Below are 21,542 nucleotides of genomic sequence, written 5' to 3'. Positions count from 1 at the left end.
GGAGGAGGAGGGAGGGGTGAGGGGGAGGAGGAGGGAGGGGTGAGGGGGAGGAGGAGAGAGAGGAGGAGGAGGAGATGCTAGTGGAGCCTAACCACCAGTTGGCCAAATGGTGTTTCTATGCTGTAGACTCAATGCATTTCAACAATTAGTAAAAACATGTAGACCTTCCCAGTTAAAGAGACCACATTCTACAATTCGAACGACAAGAGGTACCGGAGTGGATGAGAGATGTAGCAAGGAGTTGCTCATTAAAAACAGCAATTGTTTGGGTGCAGAATACCAATCCCACAGTGGGCCTGCCTGTCTCCCGGGCCTGCCTGCTCAGCTGCCCCTCACTGCGAGCGACCCAGATCCTCCCCAGTGATGAAATCCAGCAGATCGATCGCCGTGACAACACCAATAACCGTCTGCTTCTTACAGCAAGCATCATCAGCCAGGGCTAGAATCAAAGCAGGTTAGACAGTCAGAGAGGAGGGAGTGAGTGCCGGGGTGGGGGGGTGGAAAGAGAGCGTGAGCAAGATCGGGAGGGTTGATGGACAATACTCACGCTGGTCACCAACGATCAGAGCGAAAGCACTGGTGTCCAGGATGGAGGATAGCACCCTCAGCTCATCACTGGCTGTAACCTAAGCATGAAATTACAGCAGTTAAACATGAGCATCTGGAGAATCAAAAACACCACTCTCCCCATCAGAGGGCGGAGAATTCAACTCAATGAACCCAAATGGGTGATCAGCGAGTGTGTGAAAGACATCAGGCTCAATGGTCTGCTGATTCACCCTGTAACCACACACCTCAAATGACAGAGGTTAAAGGAGTTAAATTCACATCACACTTCAAACCCCGCCCTCCCCACCACGTCAAACCTAGGTGTGTTTGATACACACGGAACAGCGTAGAGGGATCTTTACTCTGTATCTAACCCGTGCTGTACTTGCCCTGGGAGTGTTTGATGGGACAGTGTAGAGGGAGATTTACTCTAAGAAACATAAGAAATAGGAACAGGAGTAGGCCATACGGTCCCTCAAGCCTGCTCCGCTATTTAATAAGATCATGGCTGATCTGATCATGGACTCGGGTCCACTTCCCTGCCCGCTCCTCATAACCCTTTACTCCCTTATCGCTCAAAAATCTGTCTAGCTCCGCCTTAAATATATTCAATGACCCAGCCTCCACAGCTCTCTGGGACAGAGAATTCCACAGATTTACAACCCTCAGAGAAGAAATTCCTCCTCACCTCAGTTCTAAATGGGCAGTCCCTTATTCTGACACTATGTCCCCTAGTTTTAGTTTCCGCTATGAGTGGAAATATCCTCTCTGCATCCACCTTATCAAGCCCCCTCATTATCTTATAAGTTTCAATAAGATCACCTCTCATTCTTCTGAACTCTAATGAATATAGGCCCAACCTACTCAACCTATCTTCATAAGTCAACCCCTCATCTCCAGAAATCAACCTAGTGAACCTTCTCTGAACAGCCTCCAATGCAAGTATATCCTTCCTTAAATACGGAGACCAAAACTGTATGCAGTACTCCAGGTGTGGCCTCACCAATACCCTGTACAGTTGTAGCAGGACTTCTTTGCTTTTATACTCGATCCCCCTTGCAATAAAGGCCAGCATTCCATTTGCCTTCCTGATCACTTGCTGTACCTGCATACTAACTTTTTGTGTTTCATGCACAAGGACCCCCAGGTCTCTCTCTACTGTAGCATTTTGCAATTTTCTCCATTTAATTTCTAAATTGGTTTTCTATTATTTCTGCCAAAGTGGATAACCTCACGTTTTCCCACTACATCTGCCAAATTTTTGCCCACTCATTTCGCCCGTCTATAGTTTGCAGATTTTGTGTGTCCTCCTCACAATTTGCTTTCCCACCCATCTTTGTATCATCAGCAAACTTGGCTACATTACACTCTGTCCCTTCATCCAAGTCATTAATATACATTGTAAATAGTTGAGGCCCCAGCACTGATCTCTGCAGCACCCCAATAGTCACTGGTTGCCACCTGGGAAATGACCCATTTATCCTGACTCTCTGTTCTCTGTTAGTTAGCCAATCCCCTAACCATGCTAATATATTACCCCCAACTCCGTGAACTTTTATCTTGTGCAGTAACCTCTTTTGTGGCACCTTATCGAATGCCTTCTGGAAATCCAAATACACCGCATCCACTGGTTCCCTCTTATCCACCCTGCTTGTTACATCCTCAAAGAACTCCAGCAAATTTGACAAACATGATTTCCCTTTCATAAAACCATGCTGACTCTGCTTGATTGAATCATGCTTTTAAATGTCCTGTTACTGCTTCTTTAATAATGGACTCCAGCATTTTCCCAACGACAGATGTTAGGCTAACTGGTCTATAGTTTCCTGCTTTCTGTCTGCCTCCTTTTTTTTTTTTTTTTTTTTTTAAGTAGGGGTGTTACATTTGCGGTTTTCCAATCTGTTGGGACCTCCCCAGAATCCAGGGAATTTTGGTAAATTACAACCAATGCATCCACTATCTCTGCAGCTACTTCTCAAGATCCTAGGATGTAAGCCATCGGGTCCAGGGGACTTGTCTGCCTTTAGTCCCATTATTTTACCAAGTACTACTTCATTAATGACAGTGATTGTATTAAGTTCCTCCCTCCCTATAGCCCCTTGATTATCCATTATTGGAATGGTTTTAAGAGTCTAACTCTGTATCTAACCCAATGCTGTACCTGCCCTGGGAGTGTTTGATGGGACAGTGTAGAGGGAGCTTTACTCTGTATCTAACCCCGTGCTGTACCTGCCCCATCCCCCGCCACTTATTTCCAGTAAACAATGCCCAGCCCCCACCCTGTGGATCATTCCTACCGATGGGAAGAGCTCTCTGATTGTTCAGCATTGTCCAGCACCAGATCTCGCAAGGTTGATACCTAATAACAAAGAACCACCTAGAATGATGACACGAAACTCGGAACTGTAGTAATCACGAGGATAGGAACAGACTTCCGAAGGACAGAGACAGGCTGGTGAAATGGCAGACAAGCGGTATATGAAATTTAATGCCGATAAGTGCGAAGTGATCCATTTTGGAAAGAAGAATGAGGAGACACAATATAAACTAAAGGGTACCATTGTAAAGGGGGGCAGAAGCAGAGAGAACTGTGGTGTACATACACAAATCGTTCAAGGTGGCAGGGCAGGGGTTGAAAAGGCGGTTAGTTAAGCATGCGGGATCCTGGGCTTCATAAATAGAGGCACAAAGCACAAAAACAAGGAAGTTATGGTGAACCTTTATAAAACACTGGTTCGGCCCCAACTGGAGTATTGTGTCCAATTCTGGGCACCACACTTTAGGAAGGATGTGAAGGCCTTAGAGAGGGTGCAGAAAAGATTGACGAGAATGGTTCCAGGGATGAGGGACTTCAGTTACGTGGATAGACCGGAGAAGCTGGGATTGTTCTCCTTGAAGCACAGAAGGAGGTTTGATAGAATGGGGTTTTCAGAGTAAATGAAGAGAAACGGATTCCAGGGTCAGAACTTTTGGTAACCAGAGGACAGATTCATGATAATTGGTAAAAGAACCAGAACATTTTTTTAAAAAGTGAAGTGCATTGTGATCGGGAACACTGCCTGAAAGAACGGTGGGAGCAGATTCAATAGTAACTCTCGAACGGGGAACTGGAGAAATACGGAAGGGAAAAAGATTACAGGGAACGAGCGGGGAGTGGGACTGATTGAAGGAGTGATCCACAGAGCCGGCACAGGCAGGATGGGCCGAGGGGCTTCCTGTGCTGTATCATTCTAGGATTCCAATACACACCCAGAGCCCTGTACCCACACAGCGAGGGGAAGTACCTGTTTGAACTGCTGGTACGGAACCCGAGAGACTGGGTCGCATTGTTGAACCTTTCCAGCCAGGATGGAGCAGAGCATCTGCTTCAGAGACACTACTCCCAGGACCTGCCTACAAACAAAATATACACAGCGTCACACACAACTCACAGCATTGATTACTACTCCCTTCCCTCCATCCATCCTTTCCTCGCTCCCACTAACCTCCCACCTACCCTCCCGCGCGCCCCCCCCCCCCCATCCTTCTGTCATACCACCTCCCCCCCCCACACCCCCCACAATCCATCATTCACTCCTACCCCACACCCCCTCCATCCTTCCCACCAACACTACTCACGGATTGATACTGGGCTATGGGACAGAGCAGGGCAGTGGGATTTGCCCACACTGGGCTATGGGGACAGAGCGGGGCAATGGGATTTGATCGAACACTTACCCTCCATCACTGACCACCGGAGCTTGGTCGTATCCTTTCTCTCGAAGAATCTCAATCGTCCTCCGACAGGAGACAGACGGCAGCAGAGTGAGGGGGGGCGGGATATTCAGCTCCTCAACCCGCGTCTTCCACCACCTGAGAACAGGTACAACCATCAGATTACAGCGTACCCCAGTGAGAGTCAGTGTGTGTGGGACCCGTACCCCAGTGAGAGTCAGTGTGTGTGGGACCCATACTCCAGTGAGAGTCAGTGTGTGTGGGACCCGTACCCCAGTGAGAGTCAGTGTGTGTGGGACCCGTACCCCAGTGAGAGTCAGTGTGTGTGGGACCGGTACCCCAGTGAGAGTCAGTGTGTGTGGGACACGTACCCCAGTGAGAGTCAGTGTGTGTGGGACCCGTACCCCACTGAGAGTCAGTGTGTGTGGGACCCGTACCCCACTGAGAGTCAGTGTGTGTGGGACACGTACCCCAGTGAGAGTCAGTGTGTGTGGGATCGGTACCCCAGTGAGAGTCAGTGTGTGTGGGACCCGTACCCCAGTGAGAGTCAGTGTGTGTGGGACTCGTACCCCAGTGAGAGTCTTTATTCTTACCATGGCTTGTTGCCGACGTGTAGATGGTCGGTTTGGAAACCTTTCTGAGTCATCCACTCATCGCTAAGGAACTTGGTCCTGGAGAAACACGGAAACACGTCAGGACCCACAACCCCCACAGTGCCCAAGCCTTGAAGGCAGGGGGCATGAGGGAGGGAGGGAGCGTCGAGGAAGGGAGGGAGGCAGGGATTGCAAGGTGACCAAGATTGGGAAGTAAATATTCAGGGTTATTTGCCATTTCAGAAGGATAGACAGAAAGGAAAAGGAGGTGGGGTAGCTCTGTTAATAAAGGATGAGATCAGTGCGTTAGTGAGAAACGATATTGGCTCAGAAGATCAAGATGTAGAATCAGTTTGGGTGTAGATAAGAAATAATAAGGGAAGGAAATCACTGGTGGGAGTAGTCTATAGGCCCCCTAACAGTAGCAACACTGTTGGACAGAATATAAATCAAGAAATAATGGGGGCCTGTACGAAAGGTACGGCAATAATTGTGTGCAATTTTAATCTTCATATTGTTTGGACAAATCAAATTGGCAAAGGTAGCCTTGAGGACGAGTTCACACAGAGTGTATTTGGGATGGTTTCTTAGAATAATACATTGTGGAATCAACCAGGGAGCAGACTATTTTAGATCTGGTCATGTGTAATGAGACAGGATTAATTAATGATCTCATAGTAAAGGATCCTCTTGGGAAGAGTGATCATAGCATGGTAGAATTTCACATTCACTGAGGGTGAGAAAGCTAAATCTCAAACTAGTGTCCTGAACTTAGACAATTACAAAGGTATGAAGGCACAGCTGGCTACTGTAGATTGGGAAAACAGATTAAAGGGCAAGATGGTCGATAAGCAGTGGCAGACATTTAAGGAGATATTTCATAACTCTCGGCAAAGATATATTCCAGTGAGAAAGAAAGACTCTCAGAGAAGGATGAACCATCCGTGGCTAACTAAGGAAATTAAGGATGGTATCAGATTGAAAACAAAGGCATACAATGTTGTGAAGATTAGTGGTAGGCCAGAGGATTGGGACATTTTTAGAAACCAGCACAGGACGACTAAAAAAAATAATAGGGTGAAGATAGATTATGAGAGTAAACTAGCAAGAAATTTAAAAAGACAAACAGTAAGAGTTTCTACAGGTATATAAAAAGGAAGCGAGTAGCTAAAGTAAATGTTAGTCCCTTAGAGGATGTGAATGGGGAATTAATAACGGGGAACAGGGAAATGGAGACACTGAACAAATATTTTGTATCGGTCTTCACAGTGGAAGACACTAAAAATATCCCAATAGTGGATAATCAAGGGGCTATAGGGAGAGAGGAACTTAATACAATCACTATCATAGAGAAAAAGTACTTGGTAAAATAATGGGACTAAAGGCGGACAAGTCCCCTGGACCTGATGGCCTGCATCCTAGAGTCTTAAAAGAAGTGGCTGCAGAGATAGTGGATGCATTGGTTGTAATCTACCAAAATTCCCTGGATCTGGACAGGTCCCAGCAGATTGGAAAACCACAAATGTAACGCCCCTATTTAAGAAAGTTGGCAGACAGAAAGCAGGAAACTATAGACCAGTTAGCCTAACATCTGTCATTGGGAAAATGCTGGAGTCCATTATGAAAGTAGCAGTAGCAGGACATTTAGAAAAGCAAAATTCAATCAAGCAGAGTCAGCATGGTTTTATGAAAGGGAAATCATGTTTGACAAATTTGCTGGAATTCTTTGAGGATGTAACGAGCAGGGTGGGTAAGGGGGAACCAGTGGATGTGGTGTATTTGTATTTCCAGAAGGCATTCGATAAGGTGCCACATAAAAGGTTACTGCACAAGATAAGAGCTCATGAGGTTGGGGGTAATATATTAGCGTGGATAGAGGATTGGCTAACTAACAGAAAACAGAGAGTTGGAATAAATGGATCATTTTCTGGTTGGCAAACTGTAACTAGTGGGGTGCCATAGGGATCAGTGCTGGGACCCCAACTATTTACAATCTATATTAATGACTTCGATAAAGGGACCGAGTGTAATGTCGCCAAGTTTTCTGATGATACAAATATAGGTGGGAAAGCAAATTGTGAGGAGGCCACAAAGAATCTGCAAAGGGATATAGATATCACTTTTATAATTCTGAGGGGGCTTGACTGGGTTGATGCAGAGAGGATGCTTCCCCTTGTGGTGGAATCTAGAACAAGGGGCATAGTCTCAGATTAAGGGGTTGCCCATTTAAAACGGAGACGAGGAGGAATTTCTTCTCCGAGAGTCGTGAATCTTTGGAATTCCCTGCCCCAGAGATCTGTGGTCAGTGAATATACATATTTAAGGTGGCGATAGATAGATTTTTGAACAATAAGGGAGTCAAAGGTTATGGGGAGCGGGCAGGGAAGTGTTGAGGCCAAGATCAGATCAGCCATGACCTTATTGAATGGTGGAGCAGGCTCGAGGGGCCGAATGGTCCACTCCTGCTCCTATTTCTTATGTTCATATGAGGGACTGGGGACTGGGGGTGTGACTCACATGTAGTTGCGGATGGAATCCGGGAGGATGACCACACAGCGTTGACCTTCCTTTAGATCGCGTGCAGCCTTCAGAGCGATGGAGACCACGCTCCCCGAGCTCCCGCCTGACAACACAATCCAACAGATCACTCAGCCCTGTTTCCCTAACACCCGCCCCCACCAAACACCCTCCCCACAACCTCCCCTCCCCCAAAACATCCTCCCCTCCCCCAAACACCTCTCCCCCCACCCCAACCCCCCCCCCCACAAACACCCCTCCCCTCCCCTCCCCTCCCCCAAATCACATCCCCCCCCCACCCCCTCTAAAACACCTCCCCCGCCACCTCCCCCCAAACCGTTACAGCCTAGGAGGACAAGGGACGCATGGGAACACCACCATCTCCACGTTCCCCTCCAAGTTACACACCATCCCGACTTGGAAATATATTGGCCGTTCCTTCATCGTCGCTGGGTCACAATCCTGGAACTCCCTCCCCAACAGCACTGTGGGAGCACCTTCACCACACGGACTGCAGCGGTTCAAGGCAGCGGCTCACCACCACCTTCTCAAGGGGCAATTAGGAACGGGCAATAAATGCCGGCCTTGCCAGCAACGGCCACATCCCAGAACAAATTTTTTTTTAAAAAGAATTTAGATGGTTAAAGGTGATCTGATCGAAGTTTAAGATATCAAGGGGAACGGATAGGGTTTTTAAAAAATCATTCACTCCGTTTCTGCTGCTGATGGCCCACAGTGCCTCATGGATGCCCAGTTTTGAGCTGCTGGATCTGTTCTGAATCTATCCCATTGAGCACGGTGGTAGTGCCACACAACATGATGGGAGGGTGTCCTCAGTGTGAAGACGGGACTTTGTCTCCACAAGGTCTGTGCGGCGATCACTGCTACCAATGCTGTCATGGACAAATGTATCTGCGACAGGTAGATTGGTGAGGACGAGGTCAAGTAGGGTTTTTCCCCTCGTGTTGGTTCTCTCACCACTTGCTGCAGGCCCAGTCTGGCAACTATGTCCTTCAGGACTCGGCCAGCTCGGTCAGTAGTGGTGCTACCGAGCCACTCTTGGTGATGGACATTGAAGTCTCCCACCCAGAGTACATTCTGTGCCCTTGCTACCCTCAGTGCTTCTTCCAAGTGGTGTTCAACATGGAGGAGCACTGATTTATCAGCTGAGGGAGGGCGGTAGGTGGTAATCAGCAGGAGGTTTCCTTGCCCATGCTTGACCTGAAGCCATGAGACTTCATGGGGTCCGGAGTCAATGTTGAGGACTCCCAGTCGAGAGGGAGTGGCCCTGGGAGGCCTCAACATAGAGAGAAACTATTTCTGCTGGTTGGGGATTCTAGGACGAGGGGGCATTAGCTAAAAATTAGAGCCAGACCTTTCAGTTCTGAAACTAGGAAACACTTCTACACACAAAGGGTGGTAGAGGTTTGGAACTCAATTGATGCTGGGTCAATAGTTAATTTTACCAGGGATATTAAGGGATATGGACCAAAGAAACGGGTTTATGGAGTTAGGTCGCAGATCAGCCATGATCTCACTGAATGGCATAACAGGCTCGAGGGGTTGAATGGGCCTCCTCCTGTTCCTAATGTAACAGGTTCGAGGGGCTGAATGGGCCTCCTCCTGTTCCTAATGGAACAGGCTCGAGGGGCTGAATGGCCTCCTCCTGTTCCTGTGCAACAGGCTCAAGGGGCTGAAAAGGGCCTCCTCCCGTTCCTAGCTCCCACTGCCTCCTGACAACCCATCCGCCCCTCCCCAATTTCTCACCACAGAGTAGACCCTCCTCTCGGATTAGCTGACGGGCGATTCGAAATGAGCTCTCATCGTTGCTCTTGTACCATTTATCCACAACCTGCGGAGATTAAAGGCAGTCAGACCCCCAACCCAAACCATTGGATGCCTACAATATGGGCCCTTCCTCTCGCTCTAACCCAGGGCTCAGTGGAGACCAGGAAAAATATGCCAGGGTTCCTGCTCCTGATCAATGCCCAGTGACCCCTGGGTTAGAGAGAGGGGAAATCAGCCAGGGTTCCTGCTCCTGATCATTGCCCAGTGACCCCTGGGTTAGAGAGAGAGGGGGGAAATCAGCCAGGGTTCCTGCTCCTGATCATTGCCCAGTGATCCCTGGGTTAGAGAGAGAGGGGGGAAATCAGCCAGGGTTCCTGCTCCTGATCAATGCCCAGTGACCCCTGGGTTAGAGAGAGGGGAAATCAGCCAGGGTTCCTGCTCCTGATCATTGCCCAGTGACCCCTGGGTTAGAGAGAGAGGGGGGAAATCAGCCAGGGTTCCTGCTCCTGATCACTGCCCAGTGACCCCTGGGTCAGAGAGAGAGGGGGGAAATCAGCCAGGGTTCCTGCTCCTGATCACTGCCCAGTGACCCCTAGGTTAGAGAGAGAGGGGGGAAATCAGCCAGGGTTCCTGCTCCTGATCATTGCCCAGTGACCCCTGGGTTTGAGAGAGGGGAAATCAGCCAGGGTTCCTGCTCCTGATCACTGCCCAGTGACCCCTAGGTTAGAGAGAGAGAGAGAGAGAGAGAGGAAATCAGCCAGGGCTCCTGCTCCTGATCACTGCCCAGTGACCCCTAGGTTAGAGAGAGAGGAAATCAGCCAGGGTTCTTGTTGCTGATCAATTTCCGGGGGAATGCAGGTCGGAAGGGGGGTGGGGGGGGGGGAAAGAGGGGGGACACGGGTGACACACGACGCGGCTGCAATCACTCACCGTTCGGTCGAGGACTGTGGGAATGAAATCGTAGCCGATCCCTTCCACCTCATACCCGCTGGTGTCCGATTGGTTGAGGTGCTCAGGCTCCGCCAAGATGGAACCTTCCGGATCGACTCCAATAATCTAAGGGCAAGAAAACGGTGAGCGAGAGTCCGAGTCCCCAAACTTCTCCTCAACCCAGAGAGACAGAGAGTGAGTGAGACACCGAACCGCGATCCCCAAACCCCCCCCCCCGACCGCGCAACCCCTGCTCCCCCTCCTCAGACCCCGGCCCTCCCCCAGTACCTGGCAGTGGGGACATTTCTCCTTCAGTTTGCGGGCGATCCCACTAATGGTGCCGCCGGTTCCAGCCCCGGCAATCAACATGTCCACTTTTCCTAAAAGGGACGGAAAGAGGGAATGAGAGGCTGGGCCTGAGCTAACACCCCTCCCCTCACATCCGGGATCAGCAGCCCCTCCCCACCACGGGGGAGGACAATGTGGGCTGCACCCCCAGGGAATCAGGAACCGCACGCTGCACCTGGGGTGAGGGGGGTGTCCCCAGCGTGTCAGACCCTGCTCCCCCGACTGACTCCCCAACCCCCCCCCCACCCCCCACACACTCCTTTGGGAGTCTGTAGGATGTTAAAGGGAAGGTTTTTGGGCCGTTTATGCTTCCAATCGTTCACCCCCCAACCTCAGCAATAGGAATTCCCCACTGGACAGTGTCCCTGGGGGGGGGGGGCGAGGAGGGGGGGGCGAGGAAAGAGGGGCCAACGGTTCCGGTGACGGAGGGCCCTGGATGGACGGATCGCCGAGTCGAGATTTAACTACTTTAGGCAGAGGGCCACGAATATGTTGAGCAGATCCCAGAGAAGACGTTTCAGGGTCTAATGAAGGGTTCGGTTTGGGATCCAACTGTAAAATAACAAGCTGCTCAATACGAGGGTCAGTTCCCAGCACACCCTCTCAAACCGTACCATCGCACTGCCTGAGGATCTCCTCCGCCGTCTGATCATAGTGAACCAGGGGGTTGCTCGCATTCCGATACTGCAAGAGAGGAAAGTGTTAATCTCAGTGCCACATCTACAGGAACTAGACCACATTGGAAACCCACCCCTCGCAGACAGAAAGCACACCCCCTCGCGGGACACCCCCAAACCTGGGGGAGGGGGAGGGAGGTTGGAGGAGGTTCCTGGCATGCCATTCGCAGCACTGACACCAGGGTCAACATAAGAAATAGGAGCAGGGGTACATCATGGACTCAGCTCCACTTCCCCGCCCGCTCCCCATAACCTTCACTCCCTTATCGTTCAAAAATGTGTCTTTCTCCACCTTAAATATATTCAATGACCCAGCCTCCACAGCTCTCTGGGGCAGAGAATTCCACAGATTTATAACCCAGAGAAGAAATTCCTCCTCATCTCAGTTATAAATGGGCAGCCCCTTATTCTGAAACATAGAAATTAGGTGCAGGAGTAGGCCATTCGACCCTTCGAGCCTGCACCACCATTAAGAAGATCATGGCTGATCAGTCACCTCAGTACCCCTTTCCTGCTTTCTCTCCATATCCCTTGATTCCTTTAGCCATAAGGGCCATATCTAACTCCCTCTTGAATATATCCAATGAACTGGCATCAACAACTCTCTGCGGTAGGGAATTCCACAGGTTAACAACACCCTTGAGTGAAGAAGTTTCTCCTCATCTCAGTCCTAAAGGGCCTACCCCTCATCCTTAGACTATGTCCCCTGGTTCTGGACTTCCCCAGCATCGGGAACATTCTTCCTGCCTCTAACCTGTCCAATCCCGTCAAAATTTTACATGGTTCTATGAGATGCCCTCTCATCCTTCTAAACTTCAGTGAATAAAGGCCCAGTTGATCCAGTCTCTCCTCATATGTCAGTCCTGCCATCACTGGAATTAGTCTGGTGAACCTTCGCTGCACTCCCTCAATTGCGTGAATTAGATTAGGAGACCAAAAGTGAACACAATATTCCAGGTGTGGCCTCACCAAGGCCCTGTACAACTCCTATACCCAAATCCTCTAGCTATTAAGGCCAACATGCCATTTGTCTTCTTCACCGCCTGCTGTACCTGCATGCCAACTTTCAATGACTGATGAATCATGACACCCCGGTCTCGTTGCACCTCCCCTTTTCCTAATCTGCCGCCATTCAGATAATATTCTGCCTTCGTGTTTTTGCCACCAAAGTGGATAACTTCACATTTATCCACATTATACTGCATCTGCCATGCATTTGCCCACTCACCTAACCTGTTAGTCACCTTGCAGTCTCTTAGCATCCTCCTCACAGCTCACACCGCCACCCAGCTTAGTGTCATCTGCAAACTTGGAGATATTACACTCAATTACTGCATCTAAATCATTGATGTATACTGTAAATAGTTGGGGTCCCAGCACTGAACCCTGCTGCACCCCACTAGTCACTGCCTGCCATTCTGAAAAGGACCCATTTATTCCAACTCTCTGCTTCCTGTCTGCCAACCAGTTCTCTATCCACGTCAGTACATTACCCCCAATCCCATATGCTTTAATTTTGCACACCAATCTCTTGTGTGGGACCTTGTCAAAAGTCCAAATACACCACATCCACTGGTTCACCCTTGTCCACTCTACTAGTTACATCCTCAAAAAATTCTAGAAGATTTATCAAGCATGATTTCCCTTTCATAAATCCATGCGGACTTGGACCAATCCTGCCACTGCTTTCCAAATGCTCTGCTATTTCATCTTTAATAACTGATTCCAACATTTTCCCCACCACCGATGTCAGGCTAACCGGTCTATAATTCCATGTTTTCGCTCTCCCTCCTTTTTTAAAAAGTGGTGTTCCCTCCAGTCCTTAGGAACTGAATAGAATGTTGGAAAATGATCACCAATACATCCACTATTTCTAGGGCCACTTGCTTCAGTACTCTGGGATGCAACCTATCAGGCCCTCAGGATTTATCGGCCTTCAATCCCATCAATTTCCCTAACACAATTTCCTGACTAATAAGGATTCCCTTCAGTTCCTCCTTCTCGCTAGACTCGGACCCTTAGATTTCCAGAAAGTTATTTGTGTCTTCCTTAGTGACGACAGAACCAAAGTATTTGTTCAACTGGTCTGCCATTTCTTTGTTCCCCATTATACATTCACCTGATTCTGACTGCAAGGGACCTACGTTTGTCTTCACTAATCTTTTTCTCTTCACATATCTGCAGAAGCTTTTGCAGTCAGTTTTTATGTTTCCTGCAAGCTTCCTCTCATACTCTATTTTCCCCCTCCTAATTAAACCCTTTGTCCTCCTCTGCTAAACTCTAAATTTCTCTTAATCTTCAGGTTTGCAGCTTTTTCTGGCCGATTTATATGCCTCTTCCTTGGATTTAACACTTTCCCTAATTTCCCTTGTTAGCCACGGTTGAGCCACCTTCCCAGTTTTATTTTTACTCCAGACAGGGATGTACAATTGCTGAAGTTCATCCATGTGATCTATAAATGTTTGCCATTGCCTATCCACTGACAACCCTTTAAGTATCATTTGCTAGTCTATTCTAGCCAATTCACGTCTCATACCATCGAAGTTACCTTTCCTTAAGTTCAGGACCTTAGTCTCTGAATTAACTGTGTCACTCTCCATCTTAATAAGGAATTCTACCATATTATGGTCACACTTCCCCAAGGGGTATCGCATAACAAGATTGCTAATTAATTCTCTCTCATTACACAATACCCAGTCTAAGATGGCCAGCTCTCTAGTTGGTTCCTCGACATATTGGTCTAGAAAACCATCCCTAATACACTCCAGGAAATCCTCCTCCACCGTATTACCACCAGTTTGGTTAGCCCAATCTATATGTAGATTAAAGTCGCCCATGATAACTGCTTTATCTTTACTGCAAGCATCCCTAATTTCTTGTTTGATGCCATCCCCAACCTCACTACTACTGTTTGATGGTCTGTACACAACTCCCACTAGCATTTTCTGCCCTTTGGTATTCTGCAGTACTCCAGGTGCGGCCTCACCAATACCCTGTACAGTTGTAGCAAGACTTCTCTGCTTTTATACTCTATCCCCCTTGCAATAAATGGCAACATTCCATTTGCCTTCCTGATCACTTGCTATACCTGCTTACTAACTTTTTGTGTTTCATGCACAAGTACCCCCAGATCCCTCTGTACCGCAGCATTTTGTAATCTCCATTTAAAGAATAATTTGCTTTTCTATTATTTCTGCCAAAGTGGATAACCTCACATTTTCCCACATTGTACACCATCTGTCAAATGTTTGCCCACTCACTGAGCCTGTCTATAATCCCTTTGCAGATTTTTTGTGTCCTCACAATTTGCTTTCCCACCCATCAGCAAACTTGGCTACATTACACTTGGTCCTTTCATCTAAAATCATTAATATAGATTGTAAATAGTTGAGGCCCCAGCACAGATCCCTGCAGCACCCCACTAGTCACTGTCTGCCAACTGTAAAATGACCCATTTATCCCAACTATCTGTTTTCTGTTAGTTAGCCAATCCTCTATCCATGCTAATATATTACCCCCAACCCCGTGAACTTTTATCTTGTGCAGTAACCTTTCATGTGGCACCTTATCGAATGCCTTCTGGAAATCCAAATACACCACATCCACTGGTTCCTCCCTATCCACTCTGCTCGTTACATCAAATGTGTCAAACATGATTTCCCTTTCATAAAACCATGCTGATTCTGCTTGACTGTATAATGATGTTCTAAATATCCTGCTACTGCTTCCTTAATAATGGACTCCAGCATTTTCCCAATGACAGATATTAGGCTAAACACTAATGAGACTCTATGGATGAATAAAGCCATAAGGGAACAATTGAGGGTAAGGAAAGAGGAATACACTGAGTACATGGACAGCAGGGGAGTGCACAATAAGGGAGAATATGAAGAGATTAGGAGAGAAGTTAAAAAAAATCTATTAGGAAGGCAAAGTGGAACTATGACATTAAATTATCAAGGTACATGAAACAAAATATTTTACACACACACACACAAATAAAAAAGAAAAGTCGGGATGGGAATAGGGTCATTAAGGATAGTATCACAGGTAACAACAGAGAGATAGCAGAGATATTAAATAATGATTTGCCTGTTTACCAAAGAGACAGATCAGGTGGACATGACATTGGACGATGAGCTTACTAATGAAATAACCACAGTTAAAATTAAAAAGGAGGAGAAATATTAAATAAACGAATCAAACTCAAAGAGGATAAAACCTCTGATTAAAAGAATCCAGGGAAGAGATATCAGAGGTACTATTACACACATTTAATAATTCATTATAAAAAGGTGTAGTGCCAGAGGATTAGCGGATAACTAATGTAATACCTATATTTAAGAAGGGGTATTGAACATGTCCAGGGAATTATAGACCAGTCAGCTTAACATCGATGGTAGGAAAATAATGGAATCCTAACTAAAGGAGAGAATAGAAGAACATCTAGAAACCAGAAATATAACTAATAGTCAGCATGAATTTCAAAAGGGAAAGTCTTACTTGACCAACCTCATTGAATTTTTTTGAAGAGGTAACAGAGAGAGTAGACAAGGGCAATGCAGTAGATGTAATTTATCTAGATTTTCAAACACCCTTCGATAAGGTACCCCACAATAGACCGATGAACATGGTCAGAGAATGCAGGGTCAGGGGACAAGTACCAGAATGGATAGCTAGCTGGCTTCAAGACAGAAAGCAGAGAGTCAGGGTAAAGGGAGCTATTCAGTGGCTGAAGGTGGGTAGTGGTGTTCCATAGGATCAGTGCTGGGACCACAGTTGGTCACAATTTATATTAACCATTTAGACTTTGATCAAATGCACAATTTCTAAGTTTGCAGATAACACCAAATTGGGGGATAGTCAATACTGAGGGGGACTGCAACACATTACAGGGAGACATTAATAAATTGCAGAATGGCCATATAATCGGCAATTGTTGTACACAGATAAATGTGAGGTATTGTATTTTGGTAGGAAGAATAGGGAGGTCACTTATTACTGGGAGGGTGTGAGCCTGGGTGGGGTAGAGGAACAAAGGGATCTCGGATACAAATAGACAAATCACTAATTGTAGCGACACAGGTTCGCAAGGTCATAAAAAGCAAACCAAGAACTAGGGTTTATTTCTGGAGGTATAGAATTGAAAAGTAGTGAAGTTATGCTGAACCTGTATCGAACCTTGGTTAGACCGCGCTCGGAGTACTGCGTACAGTTCTAGTCGCCGTATTATAAACAGGATTTAGAGGCACTGGAGAGGGTGCAGAGAAGATTTACAAGGATGATACCAGAAATGTGAGGATATACATATCAGGAAAGGATGGACAGGCTGGGTCTCTTTTCCCTTGAAAGACGAAGGCTGAGGGGTGACCTAATAGAGATCTTTAAAATGATGAAAGGTTTTGAGAGAGTGGATACAGAGAGAATGTTTCCACTTGTGGGGAAGAACATAACTAGAGGCCATCAATATAAGATGGTCACCAAGAAATCCAATAGGGAATTCAGAAGAAACTACTTTACCCAGAGAGTGGTGAGAATGTGGAACTCACTGCCACAGGGAGTGGTTGAGGCGAATAGTATCGATGCATTTAAGAGGAGACTGGACAAGCCAATGAGGGAGAAGGGAATAGAAGGTTACACTGATAGAGTTAGATGAAGAAAGACGGGAGGAGGCTCGAGTGGAGCATAAACGCCGGCATGGACTGGTTGGGCCAAATGACCTGTTTCTGGGCCGTATATCCCATGGACTGGTTGGGCCGAATGATGTTTCTGGGCTGTATACCCTGTGTAGTGGCCAGTTTAGTGTCGGTCGGTGACTTGCTGAAATCACTTTGCACCAACACTAAATTTGCAGTTGTAAACAAGTTGTGTAAGATCGATCGTACGGACAAAAGGATCAAATATCAGCCCATGACACACCTGATCCAGAATGCACGAGTTCGGGATTTCATTCTTCAATCTCCAGGCCACACCAACATGGGACTCCGGTGAATCAAAGCTGGCACTGGTGGGCGTGCGAACAATTTCCGCTCCGAGAGCTCGCAGTACATCCACCTTCAGAGAAAGAACAACAGGTGAGGAGAGCCTGGAGAGACCGGGGGCCACAAGGGAGGGGGGGGCCAAGGTAGACAGAGGGGGTTTGAGGTAGAGTAGACTGAGGACCGAGTAGCAGGGCAGGGGGAGGGGGAGGAGGGCATGATGCCGGCGGCCAAGGTAGACCGGGGTTGGGGGGGGGGGGGGGGGGTAGGCCAAGGGGGAAGGGGGTCAAGGGCCGAGGCACGTGGGGTGGGGAGGTACTGGGGGGCTGAGGGGGAGGAAGGGGGTGGCGCTGAGAGGCCAAGAGGACGAGAAGCAACCTCATGCTTTGAGAAACTGGTCACTCTCACAACCTTTGACTCTAGGGAGGCAGGCCTTTCACGTTCACACAGCTGCCCGATCTCCTTAAATATCGGCCAAAGGTCCCACACACACTGACTCTCACTGGGGTACAGGTCCCACACACACTGACTCTCACTGGGGTACGGGTCCCACACACACTGACTCTCACTGGGGTACGGGTCCCACACACACTGACTCTCACTGGGGTACGGGTCCCACACACACTGACTCTCACTGGGGTACGGGTCCCACACACACTGACTCTCACTGGGGTACGGGTCCCACACACACTGACTCTCACTGGGGTACGGGTCCCACACACACTGACTCTCACTGGGGTACGGGTCCCACACACACTGACTCTCACTGGGGTACGGGTCCCACACACACTGACTCTCACTGGGGTACGGGTCCCACACACACTGACTCTCACTGGGGTACGGGTCCCACACACACTGACTCTCACTGGGGTACGGGTCCCACACACACTGACTCTCACTGGGGTACGGGTCCCACACACACTGACTCTCACTGGGGTACGGGTCCCACACACACTGACTCTCACTGGGGTACGGGTCCCACATGGCTATTTTTACCTTCTCGTTGCTCATCTTCTCCGGCAGAACGATAATGCAGCGATATCCTTTCACGGCAGCAGTCAGCGCGAGACCGATTCCTGCGGGCAGCACGGAGAGAGACCGTTAGTGAGCGTGTTCGGTGGTAAGGGGGGGGGGGGGGCGTGTTCCCATGGGCAGATTCCTTACCCGTGTTCCCCGAGGTCGGCTCAATGATGGTGTCTCCCGGTTTCAGTTTTCCAGATTTCTCGGCATCTTCCACCATTCGCAGAGCGATTCGGTCCTTCACACTGCCTCCGGCATTGAAATACTCGCACTTGGCCACTGCTCAAACAAAGCACATTAACAGCCACCTTAACCCTGGTACTTCAGACAAACGCCCGGTGTGGGATCGGGCCCCGGGGAGGGCGAGAGGGAGCCCGTTGTGGGACCGAGCCCCGTCCTCACCGGGCCCCTCTCCCACATCGCACAACGACCCAGTGTCACAGAACTGAACTGGCCCCTTCGATGGAGGAGCTCCCACCAATACCCTCCCCTCCCTAATACCCTGATCCCCACTCCCAATACCCCCGGCCTATCCCCCAACCCCAATACCCCCGGCCCATCCCCCGACTCCCCCAATCCCCCCGGCCCATCCCCCGACTTCCCCAATTCCCACCCCCAATACCCCCGGCCCAACCCCCAATACCCCCGGCCCATCCCCCACCCCATCCCCCACCCCCAATACCCCTGGCCCATCCCCCAATCCCCCCAGGTCCATCCCCTGACCCCCACCCCATCCCCCGACTCCCCCAATCCCCACCCCCAATACCCCCGGCCCATCCCCCAACCCCCCCCGGCCCATCCCCCGACTCCCCCAATCCCCACCCCCAATACCCCCGGCCCATCCCCCAACCCCCAATACCCCCGGCCCATCCCCCACCCCCCCCCCCCCCCAGGCCCATCCCGACCCCCACCCCCAACCCATCCCCCGACTCCCCCAATCCCCACCCCCAATACCCCCGGCCCATCCCCCAACCCCCACGACCCCAGGCCCATCCCCCAACCACCCCCCGATCCCCACCCCCAATACCCCCGGCCCATCCCCCGACTCCCCCAATCCCCACCCCCAACTACTTACGGAGCTCACACTGCAGTCCGTGAGCGCGAGGGATCTTGTTGAGACGGACCATTGGGGTGTTGCCGATGTTGCTGAGAATATCGGGCAGGATGTTGGGGGCCGCTGACCTGTGGGAACAGGAGCTCGATCACACTGCATTCGCATACAGAGGGGGAGCCCCCCGGATCAGTCCCATCTCACATCCGATCTCCAGCAGCTTATCGCCACGTCCCCTTTTAACTAAAGGTGGTACTCGGAGTTAACCCTTTCCCTCCCGCCGCGTCGCGGCCGCCCATCGAGGCCAACTTTTCCAGCCTTTTGATCTCTGTCTCTCTGTCTCTCTGTCTCTCTGTCTCTCTGTCTCTCTGTCTCTCTGTCTCTCTGTCTCTCTGTCTCTCTGTCTCTCTGTCTCTCTGTCTCTCTGGATGCTGTTCCTTTAGTTTGATGCCTTCCCTCATCTCTTTCGTTGCCCGTGGCGGGTTTTTAGTTAGTCGAGCCCGTGCCCCAGGGGTATAACTGGTTCTCTCACATTTAATTCTTTTCTAAACACTTCACACTGATGTTCTGTCATTTTACCCATTAATGGATTTCCCGACTTCGATCCTCAAGGGAATACAAGCTTAGTCCGTGCACCCTGTCCTCACAACACAACCCTTGCCTTGGGTCCAACGTGGGTGACCTCTCACCCATCAAGCCCCGCGATTTCTGACTGGTTTGTCAAACAAGACAGCATTCAGCTCCCCCCCATCCCCCTCCCCCTTACCACCGACCCCTGACCCACCTACCTATCGCTGGGAGGGGGCGGGGGAATGGTCCAATCGCTTGGGGGGGTAAATGGGCCAAATAGATTCCGACCCCAGGTTCAGCTTCTCCAGAAACGAACCACCGGCCTTGAGCTAAAAATAAATCGGTCTAAAAATATTCAATTTGTGGAACTCGCTGTGACCGGAACAGCTGGCAGTCGGCAACTCGTGCTCCAGACCCGCCCCCCACCCCAGAACCCAACCCCCCGACCCAGAACCCAACCCAACTCCCCCCCCCCCTTACCCCCACCAACCCAGAACCCAACCCCGCCCCCCACCAACACAGAACCCAACCCAACCCACCCCACCCCCACCCGACCCAGAACCCAACCCCCCCCCTTACCCCCACCAACCCAGAACCCAACCCCGCCCCCCACCAACACAGAACCCAACCCACCCCACCCCCCCGACCCAGAACCCAACCCCCCCCCTTACCCCCACCAACCCCAGAACCCAACCCCCCGACCCAGAACCCAACCCAACTCCCCCCCCCCCCACCCCTTACCCCCACCAACACAGAACCCAACCCAACCCACCCCCCCCGACCCAGAACCCAACCCCCCCCCTTACCCCCACCGACCCAGAACCCCCCCCAACCCACCCCACTCCCCACCGACCCAGAACCCCCCCCCGACCCCCACCAACCCAAAACCCAACCCTCCCGACCCCCGGCCAAAACCCAACCCCCCCCCCCCCCCTCGGCCCCCACCCCCCCCGACCGAAAACCCAACCCTCCCGAACCAAAACCCCTCCCCAACCCAGACCCCCCCCCCCAATTCCGACCCAGAAACCCCCCCCACCGACCCAGAATCCCCCAGATCCGACCCCCACATCCCCTGACCTTGAACCAAACATCCCCTGACACCCCCATTCCCGACCCCCCCTGGACACCCACCGATTGGGACCTCCTGAACCCCACACCCATCGGCCCAGTCGCTCCCGACACCCAGATCCCACCCCCCCCCAACCAACGACCCAGACACTCCCAAACCCCACCGACCCCAATCCCACCCGATCCAGTGCCCACGACCCCCACCTGACCCAGAGCCGTCCACACACACTGACTCTCACTGAGGTACGGGTCCCACACACACTGGCTCTCACTGAGGTACGGGTCCCACACACACTGACTCTCACTGGGGTACGGGTCCCACACACACTGACTCTCACTGGGTACAGGTCCCACACACACTGACTCTCACTGAGGTACGGGTCCACACACACTGACTCTCACTGGGGTACGGGTCCCACACACACTGACTCTCACTGGGGTACGGGTCCCACACACACTGACTCTCACTGGGGTACGGGTCCCACACACACTGACTCTCACTGGGGTACGGGTCCCACACACACTGGCTCTCACTGGGGTACGGGTCCCACAGACACTGACTCTCACTGGGGTATGGGTCCCACACACACTGACTCTCACTGGGGTACGGGTCCCACACACACTGACTCTCACTGGGGTATGGGTCCCACACACACTGACTCTCACTGGGGTACGGGTCCCACACACACTGACTCTCACTGGGGTACGGGTCCCACACACACTGACTCTCACTTGGGGT

General features: G+C 50.4%; 2 protein-coding genes across 2 annotated transcripts in view; one reads left to right on the top strand and one right to left on the bottom strand.

Moving 5' to 3' along the window:
* Positions 1 to 6: 6 nt before the first annotated feature.
* Positions 7 to 19,851, bottom strand: LOC139275980 (cystathionine beta-synthase-like). Its single transcript, XM_070893266.1, has 14 exons — positions 19,190 to 19,851; positions 18,259 to 18,393; positions 18,091 to 18,170; positions 17,036 to 17,170; positions 11,054 to 11,123; positions 10,380 to 10,471; positions 10,092 to 10,217; positions 9,141 to 9,225; positions 7,374 to 7,479; positions 4,857 to 4,934; positions 4,267 to 4,401; positions 3,834 to 3,942; positions 548 to 626; positions 7 to 439 (listed from the first exon to the last, which is right to left on the bottom strand). The coding sequence occupies exons 1-14, from the start codon at positions 19,239 to 19,241 to the stop codon at positions 333 to 335; spliced, it is 1,389 nt and encodes a 462-aa protein (XP_070749367.1). The 5' UTR covers positions 19,242 to 19,851; the 3' UTR covers positions 7 to 332.
* wdr4 (WD repeat domain 4) overlaps positions 19,255 to 21,542 on the top strand; it is a 10,070-nt gene continuing 7,782 nt past the window's right edge. The window contains exon 1 of the mRNA XM_070892686.1: positions 19,255 to 19,417. Within this exon, the coding sequence (XP_070748787.1) occupies positions 19,255 to 19,417 (163 nt within the window). The remainder of the gene's footprint in view (positions 19,418 to 21,542) is intronic.

This window comes from Pristiophorus japonicus, chromosome 11, assembly GCF_044704955.1.
Source record: "Pristiophorus japonicus isolate sPriJap1 chromosome 11, sPriJap1.hap1, whole genome shotgun sequence".
Classification (NCBI taxonomy): domain Eukaryota; kingdom Metazoa; phylum Chordata; class Chondrichthyes; family Pristiophoridae; genus Pristiophorus; species Pristiophorus japonicus.
This window is presented reverse-complemented; position numbering and strand designations above follow the sequence as displayed.